This window comes from Pteropus vampyrus, unplaced genomic scaffold (genome assembly GCF_000151845.1).
Source record: "Pteropus vampyrus isolate Shadow unplaced genomic scaffold, Pvam_2.0 Scaffold14, whole genome shotgun sequence".
NCBI lineage: Eukaryota > Metazoa > Chordata > Mammalia > Chiroptera > Pteropodidae > Pteropus > Pteropus vampyrus.
Genome location: NW_011888795.1, coordinates 7,980,567 through 8,007,056, shown reverse-complemented (window position 1 = coordinate 8,007,056; position 26,490 = coordinate 7,980,567). Strand labels below are relative to the sequence as shown.

At 42.9% G+C, this 26,490-nt stretch overlaps 1 protein-coding gene across 5 annotated transcripts in view; it reads right to left on the bottom strand.

The window, feature by feature from the left end:
- The window catches only part of DGKG (diacylglycerol kinase gamma), a 141,765-nt gene that overhangs the window by 53,321 nt on the left and 61,954 nt on the right, over positions 1–26,490 (bottom strand). For all 5 annotated transcript variants that reach the window (XM_023525965.1, XM_023525977.1, XM_023525972.1 and 2 more), the window contains one exon: positions 4,689–4,779. In XM_023525965.1, coding sequence (XP_023381733.1) covers positions 4,689–4,779 — 91 coding nt within the window. The remainder of the gene's footprint in view (positions 1–4,688; positions 4,780–26,490) is intronic.

Below are 26,490 nucleotides of genomic sequence, written 5' to 3'. Positions count from 1 at the left end.
GGGAGTATTTGATATACTGTTCTCAAGATTTTGTAGTATTTTTTAAATCCTCGTTGAAAGAGGGGAACTGATGTGCAGAGATTCCTAAAATATACTTGATAACAGATTTTTTTGAGCAGCTTCCAAATTTGGACTTACTTTTCCCCATGCAGAGGTTCATATTACTGGAGCTGGCTCGCCTTCCCTTGTGAACATTGTTTTAAAGGAGATAAAATATCAAGGAATTTTGGAAGTTTTTATTTTTAGCCAGTAAAATGAAAAATTTCCACAGCATGTAAAGTAAGTGCTCGAGTTGAAGCCTGCCTGGTTTGCTCCACCTGACTACGATCATGTCTGAAAACCTTTGCAAGGCTATTCTGGGCGTGGGGTGGGGAGGTGACTCACTGTGCCCCTCCCTCACTCCATCCCCCACCTGTTTATTCAGGTGAAGTCAGATTAGAATGAACATCAAGGGTGGCTTCGAAAGGGAAGAGAAGTCAGGGGCTCTGAGAGACCATGAGAGACAGCCTTAGACCACATATGATGAGAGTCATGTGGGTGACTTGGTGGCTTCTTAATTAGAGCCGATCACAATTTACTGAGCACCTATTTTCCAGGAATAGCACTAGCTTTCACAGGCCTTCCTCTGTGTTCTGGTGAAGGAAGCATTTAGGGCAAGCATTTGCAATATTTTTTTATGTTCTTTTTGATGAATGTAAAAATCTCATGCCTGCCTTTAATGTTAGCTGAAATGTTAAAATAAATAAAAGTATGTGAATAAAAGCAGATCAGATATACCCCATACCTGTTAGAATTTCTGTCTAGATTGAAGTACCAGTACTGCCCTGAAACTCCCAGGTTTTGGGCAAATCTGTATTTGAATCCTGCCCTGACCACTCATAGGCTGTGGACCTCAGGTGAGTGTCTTGCTTTCTCTCAGCTTCTATCCCCTTCTTTGGAAAGGTGATTATAATACCTGCCACTTTTAGCTGCTTTGCAGATTCTGGGAGGTGCTTAGCACCATTGCCAGTTACTTAAAAATAAAAACCCTGAAAACTTTAATCTAAATAAATAGCCTTGGGAAGTAGGCAAAGCTCTCTTTTGCCCATTATATGGATGAGAACACTGAGGCCACACACACAGTTCAGCAAGTTACTTAACCTAACTGCAGAACAGGGCTAACCCCTATGTCTTGTGTGTCTGGGCCAGGCTCCTCTCACTGTGCCAGCCTTTGCTGAGTGTCTTTCTGCAGGTGAGCAGTAGATGTAGAGTCACCTTCTTCCCTGTCTGAGCAGTAGATCTAGAGTCACCTTCTCCCCTGTTTGAGCCTCTGAGACTCCAAACAGTGTCTAGAGTTATCTGGCTCATGTGGCTCCCCAGAACCCCTGGATCCAGTTTCCTTAGCACTAGTTAAGTGACTACTATATTAATTCTTGTGTGTTCTGTCAGCTGGGCTGTAAGCTTCATTTCAGAGCAGGGACTAAGTCTCCTAGTCCTTCTCAACAAGCCACTAGCCTCAGAGAAACAGGCTGGATTCCATGTGAGAGGCTTTTAATGGAGATCTTCCTTGCATAATCTCCTTTTAGCTTTAAGTTTCACCATTCAAATTTTACCAGTGGGTCACACACACACACACACACACACACGGAAACTAAATAGACTTTACTATTTTTCTGAACTCTTTACCTTTTTGTGCTATCTCAAGTTGTTGAACCTCTCAGCCTCAGTTTCCTCACTCATAAAGTAAGGACATTAATATTTGCCCTGCATGGTCTGTAGATCAGAATAAAATGGGACGCTGTGTGGGACAACCTTTTGTAAACTTTAAGGCAGTTTTCCTCTCTGACTCTCACCTACCGCCCATACTGAACCTAGTCCTTCCTCAAATGAGCAGGAGGACTGTGTCTTCTGTTTGAAAGCATTTCTCAGCAGATCTGCCCAGCTGCCTCAGCTGAGAGGGAACCAAATGGTCTCACATTCAATAAAGGAGGAAGAAACAGTGCATCCGTGCTGAATCCACTGAGTTTCTATCACTTGTTAGGTACATCTCTATTTATTGGCTTCTAAGCTAAACTCATTCCAGGAGGCCTAGAATCTTCTCTCTCACCAACTTCCAGCAATGAAATCTTGGTTAAGTTACTGAATGTATCTGGGCTTCAGTTTCTTCATTTAAAAAATGTAATAGTACTTGCCTCACTGGATTATTGTGTCGAATGAAGACATACTACGGTAGGCAGTCAAAGAATGTGACTTTTTCTTTTTACCTTTTTCTTTTGCCTCTCCCTTCTGTTTACCCTTCTAAACCTCTGTGCCTCAGCTTGCTTTTCCATGAAATGGGGATAATAATAGCTGGCTTACTTAGCTCACAGGTTTGTCATGTGACTATGGAATAGAGGCTGCTGTAGAGTTTTAGAAACAATGATGTGTAGTAGTCTGGAGTTATTCTCAGGATGGTTGGTCTTGAACTGATGAGTGTGCTAGTCCTCACAGGCTTGAGCTGTTGTGTGACGTGGCCACATTTAGAAGGTCACTTAACATAGCTTCTCTTCCTGCTCTTCCTGAGGCCCCCGATGCCCTCACATCTACCTGCAGTGCTCTACAGTCTCCTAACCCCTGCTACTCACATGCCTCTCCCCCTCTGTCTCTCTGTTCCCCCTCTGGATCACAAGGCACAGGACCATCCATCCACTGCTCTCTGGATGCAAAAATGGTGCCTGTCCCAATCCTGTAGGCTGTCAGGAGCCACCTGTCAAATGACACCCCCTCCTTTACCCTCATGAATAAGTACTAAAAAGACTCATTATGGAGAGATAAGGAAAACAGGAAGTGTTCCCCAGAGCCCCCAACATCGCACAGTGTGAACAACCCACCCCCTGCAGAAACCATCAGCGTCTTTAGCAACCAGGCCACCGGCCTGCCATGTTCTTGAGGAAGAGCCATTGTGTCTTGGACCCAGAGAGGGCCATCAGTAAGGCTGGCCTGGAGCCTGGAGCTGGGAGCCAGGAGGGCAGACCGCAGAGGCAGGGGGATGAAGCTGCTCTATTCTGGGCACAATTTCAAGGCCAGCTGCAAGGAGAACAAGCAGTCGCTGTGTGCCTGCAGCTGGCAGTCATTAGGCCAGGGCTGTCCCTCACTTGGGGTATATTTAAAGAGACCCTACCAGCCGGTCATGTCAACAGGAAAAATGCACACATATCTCTGTTGGCCGTGCTCAGTCTCCAGCCCAGCCTTCTTTTCCTTCTCTGCAGCTCCCAGGCAATGGATTTTACATATCGACAGAGGATAGCTGGCTCTTCAGCCTCTCCCAGGTGTAGGTGGTACCACCTGGGGACACTCTCAGATGCTCCTGGACCTCTCTGCCCTCTGACTGAGCTGGCGAAAAGTTCAGGGGATTAGCTGGATTGGCTTCTCCCACCCTGGGGTTGGTAACCCAGCAACCAACGGGGAGGCAGGCAGATGAGTCCAATAGAAGCACAGAATCTCCGGCTTTGTGTTTTGTTTGTGAAAACTCCCTGTGAGCGCAGGCTCCCTTCCGGCAGGGAGTGGTGGGGCTTTCCCACACTGCTTCGGGCCAAATGCTCCTCCTCTTAGGGATGCCCAGGCCCCACTTGACTGCTAATGCAGGCTTAGGGACAAAGCCGGTGGGCCAGCAGGAGCCCATCGTGGCTGAACTCTGGCTGCCCCCTTTACTTGTTTTTCTCAAGTGAACACAAGAATACAGGCCTGACTCCCACGGGAAGGTGGGGTTGGTAGCTGAGACTGTGGGCAAGGGAACCAATGGCCTGAGGTCCTAGAGAGCAGAGATGGAGCTGGTGTGCACAGACGTTTGGGTTTTCAGGTGGCCAGAGACCAAGGAGACCGTCTCATATCTGTGAGGGGACTTCACCAGAGCAACGTAGCAGAAGCGGGGTGAGGGGGCTGGAGGTGGGCAGCTTCTCAACCAGGGAAGGGAAGCTGATATGCAAATTGTCTAAGGTAGGCTGTTATAAGTGCTGGAGGAGTTAGTAAAACACGAATGCGCCAACAGAATCAGCTACATAATTTGAAGGGTCCAGTTCAAAATGCAAATGCGGAGTCCTTTGTAAAAAAAAAAATTATCAAGAATTTCAAGACGATGACAGAAAAGCATTAAACTGAGGGCCCTTCTGAGAGACTGTATAGGTTGCATGCCTCCAAAGCCAACCTTAGGTGCCTAGCAGTCATCTCCTTGAAGCAGCTATGAAAGCTGAGGCGGTTGAGCTGGGGGATGTCTGGTCACCTCTGGCCTTAACTCCCATACTTCTTACCCTTGCTGCCCTCTGGCCACCAGTTCCCAGACTTTTACCAGGCTGAGACATTGCCTCTACCCCAGCAGTAGCTCCTCTCACTGTGCTGGTGGTAACTAAATCTTTTCCTCTATAAAAAGGAGGAATTGCAAGTCTGCAGTGAGGAGAGGACTGAGGGTGAGAATAAACTGTGGCCCTAGATCCTTTGGGCCTCTAGGTCCCAGAGCCCTAAAGACTCCCTGGACAGGCCAGGAAAGGCTGGTGCAGCAACTGGAGCCTCCACTGAGTAAGGCTGCCGAGGTTTTTGGGAACAGGATAGAGGTACAATAAATGAACCACAGTCTGGATCACCTCTTAAGGAACTAAGGGGACGTATCCTGAGAGTGGGTGTGACAGTCCAGGAGCAGAAGGTCCAGGAAGCCTTCTCTTTACTTGGGAACCTACCTCCAACTCTATGTGGTCATGGAGTTTCTTGCAGGTGGCCGCGAAGGTCTCCGAGGTGCCAAATTCAAAGTACCATAGCTTGTTCTTCATCCTGAACCATGAAGCAAAGAGATTGTTCAATATTCTGTACTTGAAATGGTCATGTAAAACAGCTATATTATGGGGGGCTGAGAGGCCCAAGCTCTCAGCATTCCCCAGACTTCTGTTTTCAGTACTTGTTATTCAGATGATCAGAGATGGAAATATTTTACCAACTGTTCTTGCTACGAACTTAGAGAAAAACTCATTCATTTCTTAGACGTCATGGCTACTCTGGATGAACTGCCAACTGGTTTCTGAACCTCCTGGTCAGAGCAGGAGAAAGGCCTGCTTGTTTCTGTGTCTGGATCAAGGGAAGAGTTCTATAAAAATCAACCAGAGATGGTAAGTGACAGTATGCTCTGGTCACTGTCCTTTCTACTGCTAATACACAAAGACTTCAGGCAGAGCCCTCTCTTGGGTATAGTTAAGGTACAAAGGGAAAATCAGACAGCCTTGTGAGACTTAAGGGATGTACAGTCTTGGGACAGAGCTACGGATACTCCCACAATAAACCGGCCAAAACATGTGCTACTTTGTCTATGTTTTGATTGGGGGAAGCACAGTGGAGAGAATTAGAGAGATTTACAGGCAAGGTGGAAAGAGAAGAAAAAAAGTGAATTGTCCGGTAGCAATTGTTCCTCCCACCTGTTCTCCTATTGTATTTGCTTAGACCATAACCATCTTTCATTTAGGGGTAGACCTTGTCATATTTGCTTCAGAGTAAGAGCTCACCATCTTGAGCTTTAAAATTTTCAACATTTTCCTTAGTGGGAAAACACAATGGGGTTCCCATAGAGCTGGGGGTTTTGCAAAGTCATATGGTATATCCTGACACTTGGTTGTTGTGATAAGATGGTCTCATCAGGAAGTGTTTCTGAAGATATTCCATTCCCTCCATTCTAACTGTCATCCCACTTAGCCATCAGGGGCTGGCTAAGAGAAGAGACATCTGTCTAGATTATAAACTGGCATATCTTGCTAAGGAAGGATTAAACAAAATTACACATTCTTCTTGGCTCATACTTCAGTAGAGAGGAATCTACCTTGCTTGTTGCTGATTCTCCATCCTCAGATTTGTGAACTAAGAGGCAAGGAGCATTCTTCAGAGGGAAGAAGGCTCTTATTTCTTCCTAGTATTCCTCAGGCCATAGCAGATGACTCTTCAGAATAGCAATCCTTTTTCTCTCTGCCATTTCTCAAAGAGGCCACCTAGAACTTGAAGATGAGACTGTGCTCTTCCATTACATGAAGATCTCTAAGACCTAGTTGTTTGGGAAGTAGCCTTTCTGACTCTTAGCATGCATGGAAAGAAATGATAAATCATGAAGGAAATAAGAATAAGCAGGATTTGGGAGTTATGCTTTATGAAGAAAATTAGAAGAACTAGGTATACTTTAAGTAGACCAGTGCTTCCCAACCAGTGTGCTTTGGCACAGGTATGCCTAAGATATCAATGTCCTCAGCATTCAGGGTGGCCAGGTGGGGTCTGGGACAGGCTGAGCCCTATACCATAGCGGGCATTCTCATCTGTATGTCAAACAAATACTTTCATTTTCTATGTATGCCATGATGTGAAAAATGTTGGAAAACACTGTTTTAGATCACTGGTTCTCTGCATGTACAGTAATGTAAATATGAATCACCTGGGAATTTCATTAAAATGCAGGTTGTGATTCAGTAGTCCAGTATTGGGGCCTAAGAATTCCTTGTTTTCTAACAAGCTCCTGATGCTGGTCTAGGGACCACACTTGGACTTGTGGGCATCTAGAGACTACATTTGTGGTTCTGAAACATTAGTATTCATAAGAATTTCCTGGGGAATGTGATTAAAATGCCACCTCCTGGGCTCCAATCTGTAGAGATTCTCTGTGATATTCCTGGGATTGGGCCCAGGAATAGGCATTTTTATGAGTGCCCAGGTGATCATTATGCAGGTGGTCAGTCATTAGCACTTTGGGAAACATTGCTCTACATCTCAATGAAATGACAATCAAAGATGAGGACAGACCAATTAAATCTGAAAGAGAGGATTTCTCAGGGAGGATAAAATGAGGGTCAGTGCCTTTCAACAGATGTGGCAAAAGACCCAGTAACTGGAAAAACACAGATTATCATAAAGGTCAAGGTTGAACATTCCTCTTTGTCAGCAAGAGCATCTCTGTAGTTAGACCTACATTGTGATTCCATTTTCAAATATCACTGCTGGTCTGAATCACTACTTTTGAAAGTTATTGCCAGGAGATTTAGAGTTTTAATAAAATTTACCGGAAGCCACAAGCTATTTTTGCCCAGAAGTGGCTCTTCTGATGATCTAATAAGGTTAAGAGGCCATGGTTAGGTCAGTATTGCAGAATGACTGAGAGTTTCAACTAGACTACTTCTCCATTGCCGGTTAGATGCGTAACCTTTGGCAAGTTTTTAAGCCTCAGTTTCCTCCTCTGTAAAATGGAGATAATAAAAAATAATCTGCTTCCAACAGTAGTTGAGAGAATTAGCTGAGATGATTGCAAAGCACTTCACATAATGCTTGCTGCATAGTAAGCTTACCAAGAATGTTAATTACTTACTTATTAGCTATTATTTGAGTTGTCATATTTAGATAATATAGTAAGGCAAAAATGACAGATCAGCTTGTGTAGCCATAGACTTTATATAGTAAAACTTTTCTGGGACAGAAAAATCACATCTCTTGGCTTTTGATTAAAAACATGTTCCCCATAGATTTTCCAGAGTCACAGACCACACCCTAATCCTTGGTTAAATATCTTGACTACCCAATGATTGTCCAAAGCTGTTGACTGTAAATATGCTTCTGAGAAAGTGCATGTTTGGTGTTAAACAAAGTATTTATTAATTCGAGAAACCTTCATTATGCCAGGACTAGATGGGCGTGTCCTAGGTACAATGAAGAACAAAACAAAGCACTCCATGAGCCAGGAACCTGAGAAGAACAGATAAAGGAACAGACCATAGGGTCATGGGCTGAGCACTAAGCACTGAGACTACCTAAAAAGAAGGACATCCAATTCTTAGTTGGACCAGGGGCAGTTAGAGAAAGGATCCTAGCCGAGCAATGCCAGGGTTGAGTTCTGAAGGATGTGGAAGGGAAGAGAGAAGGTGGAGAAAGAGCATTCCAGGCAGAGGAAGAAGCCCAAGCAACGGCACAGGACAAGAGAGAGCATAAATCTACTGGAGGGGACATGGAACTCAAGGTGGGGTGGGGGGCACTGGCCACCTAAGGCTGGGGACCCAGACAGGAGCAAGATTATAAAAGCTGAAGATGCCACAATTGGGTGTCTGGGCTTTATGTTAAAGTCTAGAGTGTGTCATGGATCATCCTTAAGTGGGGGTGGAAGGGATTGGTGGCAGTAGTGACCTGATCAGATTCGTGCTTTTTAAAGATCACTCTGTCCCAAGTCTGGAGAATGGATTGAAAGGGGTGGGTACAGACTGGAGGCCTGGAGGATGGTTTGAAGGTGGTATACAAATCCAGGAGAGAATTAGAAAGGGCCTGAACAAAGGTCATGACAGTAGACTTCAGGAGAAGAAAATGGATCCACAAGCTAAAATTTAGGAGGTGGAATTCACAGCTCTGGTAGGTTGTAAGGAGTGAGTGAAAAAGAGTCTTCAAAGTGACACCCAAGTTTTTTTCTTAGATAGCATGACAGATGACAGATGCCATTCACTGAGAGAGGGGCACAGGAGATCAATTCTCCAGAGGCAGCCCTCTTTGTAATTAAAAGACAGCACTTCTGTTTTTTGTCCCATCCATCCATCCAAACATCTATCCACCCATCCATAAAACATCTACTGAGCCCTACTATTTACCAGGCACTGTGTAGAGCTTGGAGATAACTGATGAAAAAGAGAGCCAGGATCTCTGCCCTTACAGAGCTTACATAGGTAGGTACTATCACTACAAGTAAGGAAACTAAGACTTGGAGAGGTGAGTAACTTGCCTAAGGTTCCAAAGCAACTAGGTGCAGAGGGGGCACCCAACCCAGACCGTCTGACACCAGAGCTGTGCTTTGCTATTCCGCAGCCCCATCTTAGCATGCTTTAGCATATAGTATGGGGTGGTGGTGTGTGCTCTTATTACACTTACTAAACTGCTGTGGTTCTCCTTTACCAGGTTGTTAAATGGGCCTGGGGTGTTAGCAGTTGCATCACATCCTAGGAAACGCTGTCTGACGGAGTGTCAGGTCCTCCCAATTCCCAGTGCCCAGAGGATTCCTAGAGGAGTTGAATCAGATGTGTCGCAAGAAACTCCTTGTCTTGAATATGCACAATCTCAGAGATCAGGGAGGCCAGAATTGACCTCTGGCAAAACCAGATGCTTCTGGACACCCTGCACCCTTCTTTCTCTCAGTTCACCCAGAAACGGGGCAGAGGCAGTGCTTCTGAATTATCCTCAACATAGGGTGGGACAGGGAAAGCTGAGAGACAAACATAAATTACTCTTCAGGCACTCCCCACTTCAGGTTCAACATGGGTCATTTTCAGCCACTCATAATAAGAGGGCACTGTGGCCTAATGCAAAGATCCTCAAATGGAATCAAGGAACCCTCATTCAAATTCTGACTCTGCCCTTTATGGGTCATGCAACTTTGAGCAAATATTTTTACTTTTCTGAGCCTCTTCACCCATAAAATAGGCTAATATTTAGCAGAGTGTTGTAAATATGGAGACATGAAAAATCATTTATAACAGGTCTTAGTCTACAGAAGGCCCACATCTCCTATACACATTAAAAGTTTATTGATTGAATGTTGCTGATGCCTTGTCAATAACCAAAGTATTCTCTTCCTGATGAAGGTCACTTATCTGGTTACTCAGAAAAACAGACATTAGCCTTTATTTGAAATAGTATAAAGGGGCAGTATTTGATTGTCTCTGTTCTAGCCACCAAATTGTTGACAGCAAAGGCAAGGGCCACGGGGGTAGACAGAGAAAGGAAAAGACTCCTATTAGGATAAAGGCTAATTGGGTAAGGTGGCTCCCAGAACACTCTGTAACTGAGGTTAGCCATTAATGGTGGGCCCTGAAGTGGAGGTCAGATTCAGGCCAGGCAACATAAAAGAAGATAAGACAGAACCTTTCTTTGTATATGTTGGGGTGTTGTTGCCAAGGACTTCACTGGCAGGCTTATCTGAGGCACCCGGGTTCTCTGGGTTACGGGCTGCCCCCCTTTTCAGCTGCTAGGAGATTAAGAAGGAAACCAAACTCCCAGTCTACTGTCATAGCATACCAAGACACCAGGGAGGAGTAATCTGGATTCTTTGTTTCTATCTCCATTGTCAGAGCAGGTCTGTACAGCATGGAGTGCTGACAGGTTATTTGTTGATCTGGAAGTAGAGAAAGCCTCTCATCAGGGAGGCTTTGGCCTTTTGGTTTCGCACTCTGTCAAACATTTTACATATGTTATCTCTTTCCATTCTCAGAAGAACCCTATCAGTGGGCACTATTACTGCAAATGAGGAAATTCACAGATTGAAGTGAATTCCCCTTTGCCTCATTTTCCTTTTCTTCCTTTTTCTTTACCAGCTCTAACATCGGCCCCTTTCCAAAGCCTTTGGTAAAAGCTCACAGGGATGCGATACCCCAGAATTTGAGGTGGGAAACACAGCCTCCCTTCTCCCTGCCATCCAGAACCTAGATGCCAGTGTCTCTTTTTTTCTTTCGAAGATGTTTCCCAGTCACTTTCCTCTTAGCCTTTGATGGAGGACTGCTATTGCTGCATGTGCCATTGGTTCTTGCCTATTTCATCTTTAGTTGTACAAGAAAATGTCATTTGGAATCAGAGAGGCTAGAGTTCATGACCAGCTCTGCCACTTACTGGCTAGGCAAGTCCTTTAAGTGCTTTGAACCTTCATTTCTTCTTTTACAAAATGAGAATATTATTCTCTGCCCATCAAAGTTGTGAAGCTCATGTGGCAAATGCAAAGCAGATGTTTAATGTACGGTAAGTGCTCACTAACTGTTCGTTCTTGTTGCTAGGAGACACAATCACTGGGTGGGGGCAAAAGTACTGTGGGGCTCTATCTCAGGCAGCCATTATTTTTTGAAGAAAATAAAAGTAACAATGTTTTAATGACTTCTGGAATGCTTTTTTCTGCATCTCTCTTCCTGGGTTATTTATTTATTTATTTTTGGTCCACCCTTTCTTTCCTTAATCACCTTTCACCTGGAGATGACTAATCCTTAACCAGTTGTCCTGAGGCTGATTTCCAGATCCACAAAACTCCTAGGTTCACTGTCAGGCTCTAAACTTACCCAGGTGAGGCAGAAGACCCTCATCTGGGATCCCAGGGACTCTACGTCACATGGAAGAGTGGAAAACAGCAGCAGTGACACCGTGGGTTGACTCTATTTCTGAGTTTTCTTAATTTCTCCTTGCTTTATAAGAAAATAACATCGATTGCACACTAGTTAGTTTAATCTTTTCATTTGACAGATGAGGGAAAAATGAGACTAATTAAAAACATTCTTTTATATTTGTTACCAATTTAGGGCTGGATTCAGTCATCATCCTGACAGCCTCTGAATAGTCTGTTTTCAAGGATGGCCACAAGTGAAACCAAGCTAGTTGCTGGGCATTTTTACCAGCAAAGGCAGTGAGCTTCTGATGATGGCCCTTTGCCGATAATCTAGGAAGTTATAAGGGCAATCAATATACTTTTGAAGTCATCAAAACATGAGAACATTTCTTTGGGTTTCGAAGGCTACAAAGAGGACACTACAGCTATTTTGAGACATAGGTGCCCTTGAAGTGAAGGCATTCCTCTTTGTGGTTTGGACTTTGATAATCGGGTTCTCTGAGTGGGTCATGACTCAGTCAGTTGGGCCTTCTGTGTCACCCCAGTGAAAAAGATGTTACCCACAAGATGGGTTCTGTGTTGTGCTGAGGGGGCAGAATGACATGGTGGAAGCCATGTGGGCCAGTGGGCAGGAGACCCACCATCCAGCCCCAGTTCTCATACACACTAGCGTGTGACGCCATGAGAGGAGTCTCCTGGTCTCAGTTTCTTCACCCTACAGTGAAGGGGCCTGAACAACTGATTTCTAAGGTTTCTCCAAGCTCCCTGAACAACTAGAAATGACACGATACAAGACAGGAAGAGAGGGCCCATGTGCTCCTCACCTGTTAGCATATGGGAGTGTGGGCCCAACTCTTGCCAGGGCTGCCATTTTTAAAAGAGAAGAATTATGTTTTTTCATGTAAAATCTGATTATTAAAGTTGGCAAATAATTTAGCTTTTTAAAATAATACCATATAGGCCAAAAACTACACATCTGGGGAAAACTATGCCTAGTCAACAAGCTACTTTGGTACAGTAATTATAAATTTTCATAAGGTTTATCTTAATTAAAAAAGAAAACAAATGATCTCACTTATTACTCTTGTGGGCCTTCTGGGTTATTGGTGGTATTATTGCTACTGCTGGTGAAGATAGTAGAGTAGTGTGAGGTTATTAAGGTAAATAATAATCTAGCAAAATCGAGCAGCTATGATAGCAATACAGAAAAGGCAAATGACAGCCAAGTTGAATTATAATTGAATGATGAATGTTAGTAATAATATCAAGAATACCTCATCTGTTACCATTTTACATTATGTAAATCCCAAATACCTTTGAAAGTTTAGTAATTGTGTTAACCAAAGTTTAGATCAGAGGTTTAAAAAGGGAAATAAAGCCCAGGCAGGTGAGCTTAGTTCTAAAGCCAGGATATCAAGTCCTGTAAGGAGTCTGTGACCGTCACCTCACAGGTGCTGCAGAGGCCATCTGTGTCACCCGCATGACCAGCTGTCCTGGCCCATCGAAGAGCTTGTCACCACATCTAATCCACTCTGCATGCTGTCCCCTGTTCTCACTGCTCACTGGGATGGGCACTCGGTGACCCTCAGGCACGGAGCTGTGGATAGAGGAATCTTTTCCAAGGCGGGGGGTGGGGGGGGCAGTGGCCCTTTGGTACAAGGGAAAGTGAACCCCCAGCAATCAGGAAGGAGGTTTTATAAATAGCTGTTTTTGTTCTCTGAGCATGACTCTTGTGCCCGCTGTTCCTGCCAACAGATTTGTCTTGGCTCAGCATATTTCAGCTTCAGGGGGCAAGGTATTCCCTGGCTTTTTTTTTATACCAGGGACAAGATTTGTGTTCATGGCACTCAGAAAAATCTAGGGCAGTGAATGGAAAGGAGGACTGGAGACCAGAGACCAGGAGGGGGTGGGCAGAAACAAGGGGGGCAAAAAAGAGGGGAGAGCTCGGGAAGGGGATAAAGAAAACAGGATAAGAAAGGAGGGAGAAACCTGCCTAGCATGTATTTTATAGTATAAATATAGAATCTTTTTGCTAACCTATGAAGACGTTTAAGTCATTTTCATGTGTGAAAAATTATCTGTAAAATCACAGTTGACAGATCGTTTGCACTCAAGGGATCTTTGGGCTCCAGGGATACCCAATCAGGAGATCACAGGTTGCAAAGAATCTTCCAAAGCATAAAAAGAGTCCATGCATTGCTGTCAACATTTCTTAATGTGGAACATATAAAGACTGCATAAGCTAACTAGTGGGTTAAATTTTTTTGGCATAAAATGGAATTAAATCAATTGCCTCTTGGTAACCAGAGGCATTGATTGAATGGAAAATGGATGTTGTTGAATAATAAAAATGAAAAAATGAATTATTACTTAGAACAGAGATCTTATTCAATATGTCTCCCATGGTGGGGGCTCGTGAAGAATGAATAAAAAGCAGCACACTCTTTGATAGTACAAGGGTGCATGCAGAAGCACTATTCCATATCCTTCTCACGATACAGATTAGGAAACTGAGACCGGTCTTTGATGATGCACTGGCTGGAATTCAAATCCCAGCTCTGGACTTGTAGTTCTCATCCTTTACCTTTCCACTCGCTCCCTGTGGCTCCTGTTGCTATGCCCCAGAGGCATCAGAGAGAAATGGAAAAGTCAGCCAGAGCCACAAAGCTGACTGCAAAGCTGTGGGCTATTCTCATTCTTGCTTGTGGGCTGGCTTGGCTCACAACCACCACTCAGGCCATGGGCATGGCCGCGAGATCCCAGCTGGCTCTGGGTTGGTTGGCTCTGGCTGCTAAGGACCCCATGGCACTCTTCGCCACAGAGTCTGAGTTCTGGGCCTCCCTACTGGTCTCTGGTCTCCACTGTTGCCTCAAAGTAACAAAGGACCAAACCCACCGGCCTCATGTCCAGAGGAGCCTCTCCACCCCTTTAAGGGTAAGTCTGGGCTCCAGAGGATCTATTCCCTCAGAACAGTGTCCCTCATCTTCCACACAAGGCAGTTTATGTTTGTTTCCATGGACGACGGACATATTCTCCATTGGTAAGCTCTCTTGAATTCCATCTGGCACCTGACAGTATCTCCTCCTAAGGGCAGGACTCCAGCACAAAGCCTGCCAAAGTCTGAAATCAGATCCTCTCCCGATGCAGTACCCGGGGACACACATGTGTGCGTGCGGGCACACACGCAGGCCGAAACGGGGAGCTTCTCTGAGACTCTCCATCCACTGTCACCATCCCTGCTCACAGACCCTGCTTCTCTGAAGCCACAGTCTCTTCAAAGCCCCATGGCCCAATCTGAGAGGTGTTGCAGTGATGTGAATGCCACTACACTGTCCTGTTACTTTGGGGTGACCCTCAGGAGAGACAGCTGGTGAGGCAGCTAGGGTTTTCCTCTCCTGAGGCCTGAGTCTCTAGAGTGTTTTTCCAGTCAGTATTTGTCCTTGCCAAGGGAAAATAGCTCCCTTCCCCCATCCAAAAAGAAAAAAAAAAAATCTCAGTGTTTGGCTGCTTTTAGCAATCCTTTCTCCCTTTGAAGATTTATTCGTGGAATGAAAATCCCCTTCAGGCCTATTTGGCTGAGGCTAGAGGGCTCTGAATAAGCTTGCTCTCACAGTTCTCAGAGAGCAAAGTCAAACACTGGGACAAAACGAAACCCTGCGCCGGGTGGGAAAGGGGCAGAGGCAGATGGGCTCGTGTATCTCTAAGGCTCTGTAATGACTCTTTATACTGAAGAGCTGTCCTGTAGCTTTTTGATTCTGAGCTATGCTTTACCAGCATTCACACACCCATCAGCGCAGGAGGGTGGGGACGGTTATAGCCCAGTGGGCGAGGACGGCTGATTAGAATGTAAGCCCTAAACGCCTGGAGAAGGCAGGCCACTTTGCTGGAACTGAGCTCTTGTGGAGGAAGGCCACTTCCTGGGTCCTGACCAAAGAAGGCCAGATACCAGGAACTGTCTGGGCAAGTGGCGGCAAACCCTAGAAGCAGGTTCACACTCTCACCCTACCGTAATTCCCAGGGGAGCCTTGAGAGAGACAGCAGAGCTCGGCTCTCCTTCTCTATTTCCTCCCGCCCTAGCTCACCCCCAGCCATGGGAATCATATCCGTCCTCACTTACCCGATGTTCCCTGTGTGCTGGAACTGCACTAGCAGCTTTATGAACCAAAACCCCCTCGCCTCATGTGGTTCTCACGTCTACCTTCTGTGGTAAGTGCTACGGCAATTGCTCTGCAGATGCGTTTGAGACTGCTGCTCTTGGCAAATGCAAAGCTAGATTGGAATGGTGTCGTGGAGTCTGAAGAGATGCAGGTTGAATGAGCCTTCTCTTTTCTCTTCCTCCCACAACCAGCCTTTCTGAGTGTGAGGCAGCGCCCGATTTATGATAGGTCAGGTGACAAAAGTTCCTTGGTGAGCCAGTTGTTTGTCACCCTGAGCATATTTCCCCATAGAAACAATGTTATGTTGATGTTGGGTTCCTAGGCTAACCTACAGAAGCCAAGTAGTCCATTATGTATCCAATGTCTCGTTTTGGAGACAGCTTGGTGGAAATGAAGCAGCTCTGGTGAGAAGCCAGAAAGGCCTGGGTTCAAGCCACAGGTCAGTCATTTACTTTCTATGTGGCCTTGGGCAAGTCACTGAGTCTCTGTTCCTTAGTTTATCTTTGAATTGGGATGATATTACCTTCCTCGCAGGGGTTGTTAGGAATATTAATTGAGACTGTATATATGGGTGACATGGTATACACTCAAATAATGGTGCAATAGAACTCCATTGCTATGTATAAAACTGGCTTTGTGGCCACATGGATTCTGAGTTCCAGCTTGAAATACAAGTGGCGTGTCTTTCCTGCTAAATTTGAGTTGGACAGTCTTTGCTTTCCTCAGCTTCCTGGGGAAAAAATATGGTGACTCTTCCGCCCTAAAATCCCTGGTGGCCATCCTGAAATCTGGGCTGGAGTTCTTATTAGGATAGGTCTGGATGTGCCAGAGTAAAGTGAGAAGGAGCAGAGGTAGGAAGGGGAATAAAGGGCATAATGTAAGAATGCATAAGATTTCTTCTTTCTGCTATGGTAAAATGAAGAGATGATCTGGTTGCTTCCTCCTGAGTTTCCTGTGCCTTCCACACCATCAACCAGATGAACACCTCCTGGTCAGAATTAAATATAGAGTAAGCAATTCCCTTCTTGCTTCCTTTACTTTTTCAGTCATGAAATTGTTAGCAAGGCAAGTCAGCAATTTATTAGATGGGTGGATGCCTGGATAAATAACCTCTTCCCATCTTTATTTCATGTTCTTCCTGTGCCAGTTTAAAAAATCTTAAATGGGAAAGCATCAGCCAGAACCTCACTCTGCCTGAGAAGACTGCAGTATACACTGCCAGCAAAATCCTTTCTGTTTTGCCCTTTTGAAAATCTCATCCATATGTTCTTGGCTTTGCTTCTGCTTTGACATTTGTGACTTCTTATACTTGTGTATATACTCCTAACACTTATTTCAGTGACTATGATCATGTGCACTTGTCACCCCCACCTGGTGTGGCATTCTGGCTGTGTGCTCTACCCCACTCTCTCACCCTATCTCGGAGGTCATGCTTGTCTCCCCTGATGAATATGACCTGTTCACTTTACTCTTTCTTTGTGAGGCTGGCAAACATGTCTCCACTGTGGCTATGACCTGCTGCTCCTCCCTGCCAATTCCTTGGGAGTACTGCTTGGCACCCCCTCTGCTGGGCTTCTTATTTCTAGCTCACACCTGCTGCCCTCTGTGGGCTTTGATTTTAGAGTTTCATTTGAACATTCTACTTTATCCCCTTTAAATCTCATTTTAAAGCTCTCCTGTCTAGTCTTCAAGTCTCTGGCAAAAATATTCCTCTTGGTTTATGTGACAAGCTCCCAATTCTTTGCCAGGGGCCTGTTGTTCCAGCATTGAGGTCCATGGTCCAGAACAGTCGTTCTCAGATCAGCTACAGAGCTGCTCTGTGTCCCCTGCTACATGCCTGTTTCTTCTAAATGTATGACTCATGGCTGAGGAAGAGACTAAAGCATCACCCCTGCCCCATGTCCCTTAGTTTCCTATTCAAGACACCAGAGTCACAGAGATACTAACCAGGATTATTCTGGATGTGTTTCTTATGCCCACACCCACAGGCATAAGGGAGACATAGTCTGTGGTCATATGTTTATGTGCACTCTTTTTTGTCTCTAATACGGGGGTTTTCACCAGTGTGAATTCAGCAAAATATTGGTCTCATTAGATGCTCTGGGATAGAGAGATTCTGTGGTCAAGTAAATTTGGGAAGCTGAATACTTAATCCTCAATAGATTAGAATCCATATTAAAGGCTCTATGCTATTGTACAGAAAAGAATTATATTTAACTTGGAATTTCCCAAGTGTATTTGATGACTCCTTTCACCTCCATCTTCCTGTGAATTTCCTTTTAACATCTTGTGATATGAGCTTTAATCAATGCTACTTCAATACACACTCGAAGAAGACCCCCTGAGTAGCTAACTTCATGGGCTCTCATCAGACCTCATGATGATCCTGTTAGCTGTTCTGTTTTCCCTTCTCTAGAAGGTTCAAACCTAGCCTCCTTGGGTATAGTCTCACACTTCTATTTTTTTTCCCCAAACAGGGGTTCGGCATTTCCTCTTTATTTCCATATTACATCTATTATTAATCAGACTCTGACTTTGCTTTATGTTCTCTTTGACCTCCTGGGTCACTTTTCTTTCTGGATCGTTTCTTTTATGACATCTAGAAACCCTTCCTCAATGCAATTACACTGATGTCTTTAGTTTTCCTCAAGCCCATTCATTCTCTCCTTTGGTAGGAGACCAGTTTATATTTGTGGCACCAATAATTTGTGATCAAGGTCAATCAAGTAAAATAGATAATTGGCCCCTGTCACATCCCTAAGGTTATATTTCCAATGTGACGCTTGAAGGCCCACAGCTCTTCTCAGGCCTAGAAATGTGTTTATTTGACTTGCACAGTGGTTTTTAAAATTGGAAGATTTTATATACACACCTGCAGCCCAGCTTCTCTTGAGAAATCAGATCTGTTAAAATTGGGTTGCTTTCCAACTTGGCAACAATTCGCTGGAGCTGAGTACTGGCTGCTCCCATTACACAAGGCACATGCTCTCCATGTTGTTAGAGTCCCCACCACTCCTTAAAGCCTCACATCTCCTTATTTCTCTCATTTACATTAACTCCCTGGCTTCTGTGCCATTTGGATCTGTGACCTCTCACATAGACTTTTGTAGTTTCTTCCAGGAATTTTCTTAGAAGCTGTCTCAAGAGTGTCTCCCCAACTTTCTTCTCATCTGATCATTCCCATCTGAGCTGTTGGTACCTTTGGACATGAGTCCTAATATGTGTTTGATTTCAAGGTCTGACCAGCTGCAGCAGGGTAAGACTTGAAGCTGTTAGTATTTGCAAAACTCACATGCACAGGGCTAAAATAATCATCCCAAGTCCTGCTTTTCTGGGAAAAAAAAATATTTTCAGTTGCTCTGTATTTATAAGTCGGGCACAACCTGGTAGGTTTATTAACTATTTGACAATCATGGAACTCTAAATAATAAATTTATCCTTTAACTACTGGAGAAGTAGCTTAAGCTCATGTTGACCTTTCTCCTGAATTTTTCACTTTCCAATTTTCTTTAGTACACTTATCACCGGTTGGGCAGGTAAAATAAGTAGGAATCGTGAACCAGGCCATTGGCTCAAATCGGAGGGCAGCCTGTTGTATTTTCATCCCAACCTTGCATGTGTCTGCAGAAGCCTTGATTGTGAGCAACCTCCATCCCTTTCCTTGCCTAAGTTCAGAGACAAAGTGATACGGAAGAGGAAAGGGAGAACCTGTTTAATTAGAACGCTCTGTGTTGACAGCTCCAATAAAAGTTTCACTAAGACTAATGGTTTTGGGGTTTTATTTATCCACAATGTTCCTAATACCTCTTGCCCTGTGGTAACCCCAAGCTGAAGATTACAGACACACTTTCAACTCATTGAGTTCAAAGGCAAGGTAGGGTACTTGGCTTGATTGGCACTTTGGAATGCTCTCCAGAAAGGCCCACTTTCAAGATTAAAGGGACTCTTCATTCAACTGAATAGAAAAGATGTTGTTACTAGACAATGAGGAATTTCATACTAAGTGTAGGTTCAATAAACATGAATATTGAACTATTATGTAAGGCCCTGATGCTTTAGCAACTTGAGGGTATAAGTACATTCTTGGAATGAGGAGAGCCCCTCTTTTATTTAAGAGCATTAGAAGATTGGGAAAATGCTTTCTTCGTAAAGTGTGAAGTGGTAAGGCTAAAAAAATCAATTGCTCCTACAATCTTCAAAGTAGAGATTTGATGACCTCCTGCCCTTTATAGAAGGGATGCTTACACTGGGGAGGGGGCTGAAACCTAAAGTTCTGTCCAAAGCTAAGATTGTGTAAGCTATCATTATATCTAAGAATCACAATGCTATGCACTTAAATTGGACATTCTAAGTGTAGTCAGATATATACTGTTGAATATTCTCCTTATTAATTCCTGCAGTTATCAATAGCATCATACTAACACTTGAAACATTTCAAATCCATTTGTTTATCTTCTCTAATTCTCATAAGCTCTTGTGAGATAGTTGTAATTTCCATTTTTTTCACCAGAAAATTAAGAATCAAAGAAGTGAGAAACTTTTGCAAGGGCGCCAGTTAAGTTAGAGGCAGGGTGGTAGCTGAAACTCAGTTCTTCTCATTTTGAATGCAACGAAACCTGGGAATTAGTATCTACATTTCATTTAAGGATGACACAGCCTGACATATGGAGTTGTAAAACCATTTGCTCAGAATTTCTTGAGAGATAATTCACTTATTTCACTGAAGAGAGTTACTGAGTTTCCTAATAAGTCCAGAAAAAGGCAGCTTTTAAAATTTCCTTTGGCCGTATAATAAGTTCATTGAAATATTCTTTAGAACATATTGATTTAAACAAGTAATTAAAATTAATCATTTTACTCTGTCTTGAGAATATCTATTACTCTTCCACCTTGTTTTTCAACCCCTTTTTAATAAAACGTGTGCAAGTATGAGCAATTTAAAGAAAATATATCAGAATGAATATGCTAACCACATCAGCTCGAGATATAAAGATGGACTCTGATGTATCACAGAAATGCCTTTATATATAAGGACAATAATTCTCCAAAGTTATAATTAGCAACGTATAACAGAGGTTTAATAAACTCTGATATTTCTTTTCTCTTGAGCTAAAACAAATAAAAAGCATGTTAAGCTAAGTTTAAAAGCCACCTAACTCAACTTCTGCATGAGAGAATGATACATGGATTTTTTTTCAACATAAATTTCTACTTCCACAACCAAATAGCACGCTTCAAAGTTCAGGGTTTGTAAGAAAGCCCTGTGGTTGGTTTCTATAGTTTTTCTGGCTCTGATATGTACTAACTTTCCCAGGTTAGCAAAGCCAGTTCCCCTTATCTCTCTCCTGACACCCTCTTCTTCCTGTTTCCTCCTGGGGTTACCTCTCCTCTCTCCCTAGGTCTCCGTCTGACCTCACATCTTGTTCTGTTCTAAGGCTTCAGCAAGGCTTAGTAGGTAAAGATCTCATGTTTTTAGGAGCCTGAAATTTTGGCTCTGGAAATACTTTGAAAGGGAATTCATTCCTTCATTGATATATTCAAAAAGCATTTGTTGACCATGTCACCATTCACCCACTCACCTATAGGATAAAGTGCAAAGTCCTGTGCAGAGCACCAAGATCTTGCTGTAGTTGCCTCCCGCCTGCCTTCCCGCCTCACCTGGGTACCTCTCTCCATTCCTCTCATGTCCAGTAGGCACTCACACTTCTGCCCTTCGCCCAGGCTGCATGCATCCTCCTGGCATTCCCCTGGTTCCTTCTTTCTTCCGTGAGTTCTCATTTCTTTCTCAAGCCTGCACTTTCGAATGTAACCTTTCTGAAGTCTAATCTCACTTTCTCAGGTGCTCCCACAATACACTCACTATTCATGTCCCCTTGTTCAAAGAAAGCTCACTGCATCATATTGTCTTTCCTTCTTTTGTGAGGTTTTGAGGAAGGGCTGGTGTTGTGGGTTGAATTGTGCCCTCCAAAAAGTTATGCCGAAGCCCTAACCCCTGTGCCTGTGAATGTGACTGCAATTGAAAATAGGGTCTTTGCTGATGTAATCAAGTTAAAATGAGATCAGACTGGATTAGGTGGGCCAAATCCAATGACTGGTGTCCTTAGAAGAAGATCTGGCTGGAGAGACAGAGACACAGAAGAAGAAGTCCAGGCGAAGACGAAGGCAGAGATAGTAGTGACGCAACTACAAGTCAAGGAATGCCAAGAATTGCTGGCAACCAGCAGAAGCAAGAAGAAAAGCGTGGAACAGATTCTCTCTCAGAACCTGGGGAAGGACCTAACCCTGCCAACACTTTGATATCAGAATTCTAGCCTCCAGAACAGTAAAAAAATAAATTTCTGTTGTTTTAAGCCCAGTTCGTGGTAATTTGTAATGGCAACCCTAGGAAATGATTCCAGTTGATAATAGCTTCTGTACAAGCTCATCTTCCCAGTTAGACACATGGACTCCTGGAAATAGGAGCTGCGGTAATCCATATTTCCTCTCAGCCTTCACGTGATGCTAACAGAAAACAGATGCTCAACACATTTTGAATGAGGGAACATACTCACACCACCCTTCTGATTTTAAGTTAGTGGATCCCCCCAAAAAGGGTTCAGACCTTTCTCTGAGTGAGCGAACTTATGAACGAGTGGGGAGATAAAATTTAGCACCAAAACGACAACTTATAAAAGACAAAGAGAAAAAATCAAGTGGGAGAAAATGTACGAAAAACTTTACAGGTAGATTCAAATAGAAAGTGGAGGCCAGGCCTGGGCGTGTTCAGAAGATTGTAGATTGTATTTTGAAAAAAGTACTAGGTAATTAATTATTAGGCCCCAGAAAAAAGATGTCATACTAGAGGACATCTCGTGCGAGGAGTTAAGGGCATGTGTAGGGAAGGCGAGAGTAGTGGAACAAGCAAATAATAAGACTGGACTGGTGTTTGAGGAGAAAAATTTTATAAAGGGCCCTAACTGCAAATCAGCTGAATTTAAATTCTATAAAATGGATCATGAGTTGTGGCAGTAGGTTCCTGTGTGGCAGCAAGAGGACAAAAATACAGGTAGCTCCAAGTAGGGTGGGCCTAAGAGAGAGAAGAGCACCCAGATGGGCCCGGAGGCTGCTGAGGAAATTCTGAGGAGGGGACATCTTGGGGACCAACTGGGAATTGAGGAACAAAGGAGGTAGGAGTTCTTGTAGGGGACACACTTGTCAGTTGTGAGGTGGGAAAGCAGAGGGCTCCCATTTGGTGGGTGTAGTGAGCTCACTCAGAGAAGATGCTGTGTTTGTCATCCCAGACGAATGAGGCTGTCTTCTGTTTTTAGAAAACTTTGCAAGACATTTCACAACTTCTCTCAATAACTCATTTTAGCCTTGACTATGTCTCCAAGCCAGGAGATTCTTCCTTTCATCCCAAACAGCAATCCTCACTTTAGAAGCACATTTTCTCCCCTTCATACTTTCCTGAGTCAAGATGAAGAGTAAGGAGGTGTGGTCACTATTTCCTGTTGTGATCCCTTCACACACTTCAGGCCCAACCCCATACATTCTCTGATTCTCCTCTCCAGGAAAAAATGCTTTTTGTTTATTTAAAAATTTCTCATGGGTCCTGTTAATCGTCTCGGTGGCTCTTGTCTAGTTTCTCTCTTGGGTGCTGCTTTGGTCATGGGGCCCCAAACTGGGCGATCATAGAGGCATGGAAGTGTAGCAGGATATGTGGAGGCTGTGGAATCAGACAGACCTAGGTTCGAATAGCAGCTCCCCTTTTAACTAATTGTCTGTTCTGAGCAAATTGCATAATCTCTCTGAGCTTCAATTTTCTCATCTGCAAAATGGACCAATAATCTTTTATCCTATACTTGGGGAGTTGTGCCAATTAAAAATAACGATCATGAAATTCTTGAAAGTATTAATAAACCATCGCTCCTGTTGTTAGCATGAGTTAGAGCAATGCTGATTATATTGGGAATGACACCTTTTTAAGCCCTTTAATAAACACCCTGATAGTCATGTGTGCTTGAAAAATTATGCCGCTGCAGAGTTCAGATGGCAACTCTTGCTGTCCTCTGATGGCCACATAAAACAAAAAATGGTCTTTTCCAGATATAGTAAAACTAGGTACAGACCTGAGAACTCTGCTAAGAGTATCAGATCTTTTTATTCATTCTCCACAAAAGTAGAGCTGCATAACATAGCAAATAGTTATTACACTTGCAAAGAGACTTGAGTAATGATATCTTTAAAACTCTCATATCAACTGAACAAAATCACTGGAATTTTTTTAATTGGAAAAGAGTATTAAAACTCCCACTGCAGATAAACTCACTCTAATCACCTCCTTTATATCATTTTCCTTTAATAAGCTGTAAATGCTACTAGTTGATAATGTTTTAAACCAGTGTATACAGTGTGATCCCAAGTAACTTGTGCAGTAAAAATGCTGACGGAAAATATGTTCGAATGCTAATAGTGTTTATTTCTTTAGGGAACAATATGATTTATTTTTCTACAATAAGCTTTAATTACTTGCATAAAGAAAAGTTATTTTAAAAATAGTACATACAACTATATAAAAACATGTTATTACAAATATTTAAAAATATGGGTATCAAGTAAACAGCTGAAATGTACCAAAATGGCAATGTTGTGTTTCTGTGTGATGGGACTATGGATGATTGTTTTCTCTTACTTTAGCTTTTCTGAACTTTACGAATTACTTATAATTATATCGCAATATATGATGTAATCATACTGTATGATGTATTATTATATAATAATAAATGTATTGGTATTTTACTGAAAAATCTTTATCAAGATAAATGAAGAAAAAATGCCATATATTGCTACACTGATGACTCATATCCTATAACCAATAGATATTTCTCTGTCCCTCTTAGAGAATAACCAAACCTCAATTTTAGGGCTTTTGAGTCATCTAACATGACTATTATCTGATGTAGGATCTGTTGTAATATCATTAATAATAATAGCCAGCATTGATGTGCCAAGCCTCTGAAATAAGCACTTGTTATTTGAAACAATATGTATTGTTTCATTGGATCTTCAAAAAATTCTGTGAGGTAAGGTACTTGTGGTAGGCAGAATAATGTCCTGAAGATGTCCATGTTCTAACCCCTGGAACCTATGGATATGAATAAAGTTACATGGCAAAGGGCAATTAAGGTTGCAGATAGAATTTCAACTGGCAGTCAGCTAACGTCGAGGTGGGGAAATTATCCTGGGTTGTCTGAGTGGGTTCAATGTAATCGCAAGGGTCCTTTTTGGTGGAAGAGGGAGGCAGAAAAGAAACTGTCAGAGGGATGCGATGAGAGAAAGACTGGACTAGCCATTGCTGGCTTTAAAGATGGAAGAGGGCCACTAACCAAGGAATGTGGGCAGCCTCTAAATGCAGGAAAAGGCAAGGAAATAGATTCTATTTTAGAGCTTCCAGAAAGAAATTCAACCCTGATGACACCTTGATTTTAGCCCAGTGAGACCTATTTCAGACTTCTGACCTCCAAAACTGTAACATAGTAAATATATGTTGTCTTGAGCCACTAAGTTAAGCTAATTTGTTATAGTAGCCTTCAGAAATTAATATAGTTTTATATTTCAATTTTACAGATTGAAGTTTAGAAGAGTAACTTGATCAAGGTCACATACAAGTGGTTTGTGACAACTCCAGCATTTGAGTCCAGGTTGTCCAATCGTAGAATCTGTACTCTTGGGTACTTGGCTCCACTGGAGCCCCAAGATGATTGCCCAGCACCTGCCTTAGCATAAAAGTGGAACCCCTCTCCAACCGCTCCCTGTTCTTGAGGATGGTTCTAATTGTTAGAATTGATGTCCTTTATTTGCAGCTCAAATTGGTCTAGCTAGTCACTTTTCTTATTGATTTATCATGCAAAAAAACCCAATTCCCCCTTCATGAAAAACACTTTAAAATATCTGAGGGCAATAACCACTTCTCCCTGTCTTCACTTTTTGAGTGAAACAATCCCAAATTCAGCCCTTCCTTGTAAGATGTGGTTTCAAGTTCCAGGACTTTCTCGACCTCTCCCTTCTGGAAAGCATCCAGAGTGTCAATACCCATTAGAGGACCTAGCCAGTTCTCATCTTACTTTGAACTTGTGTACTTTGATTTTCTTCCATGAGGTTATCATGCTGACCTTAACCCTCCTGAACTTGATTCTATACTACATCTTGAGCTCTTTGATGGAAATATTTCTAGAGATTAATCAATAAATAAATACTGATAACTCTTGGATTATCTGGCCTAAAAGAATTGAAAACATAGCTTGCTTTCAAGTTCCTTCTGATATTTTCACAAACTGATTCCACTTTGTTGACATGAATTATACCTTTCTTGTTCCAGCCTGGCAAGGATTAGAAGAAAAGACCTGTTAAGCTACAGGTCAATTTACCTGTTAAGGTAAGACCTGTTAAGCTACAGTTCAATTTACCTGTTAGGTAAATTGGCAACTTTTTAGGGAGCCTTGAGATATCATAGGCTACTCATGTGTATCAGCCTGAAAAAATGGTGCTGTCAGTTCCATCATGGATGGGGGAGCCGGGAGAAAGTGGAAGGAAATGTTAAGAGTTAATGCGATTTCATCATATTATTTAAAATATTGTGAATCTTTAGAGCAGAGAGATCTGCACACAAATATTAATAAAAGCCTCCTAAAATCTTTGACCATCCACAGCTTTAAATGATTCATGTTGCTATTCCCTTGTTTCTGCAAAATATCAAGGGCTGACTGTAAACAAGTAAGACAGCCAAAAAAAAAAAAAACACCCCCAAAAAACCCTGGTCTTCTGCTGTTGCATAATGATGAATGCCTGGTGGAAAAAAAAAATCCAAAAAAACAAAAACACAAACCCATATTTCATTCATTTTACTCTCTTCGTCTCTCCCAAGGAAGCGTGTGGAGGGTGGGTGATAAAACATTCCTGTGGGCTAGTATATAAACATTCAAGTAATTAAATAAGTTGCTCTGTCAGAATTGACTTGAAGAGTCAAAGATTTGAACACAAAGCTTAAGGTGTGCACTTCCTTTATAAATACCTATAGAACTAAGAATAGAAATAGAAAATAGCACAATCAATTTCATTTGGGGCTTTTCTGAATCCCAAATATTTGGAAAAAAATTGCTAGATTGAGGGAAAAAGTGCAGACAGTTGGGACCTCTGGGTGCCTAGGGCTGGTCTTTCGCAGGTGCGAAGTACCAGAGGAGGAGAAGGTAAGCCCAATTCAGGGCACAA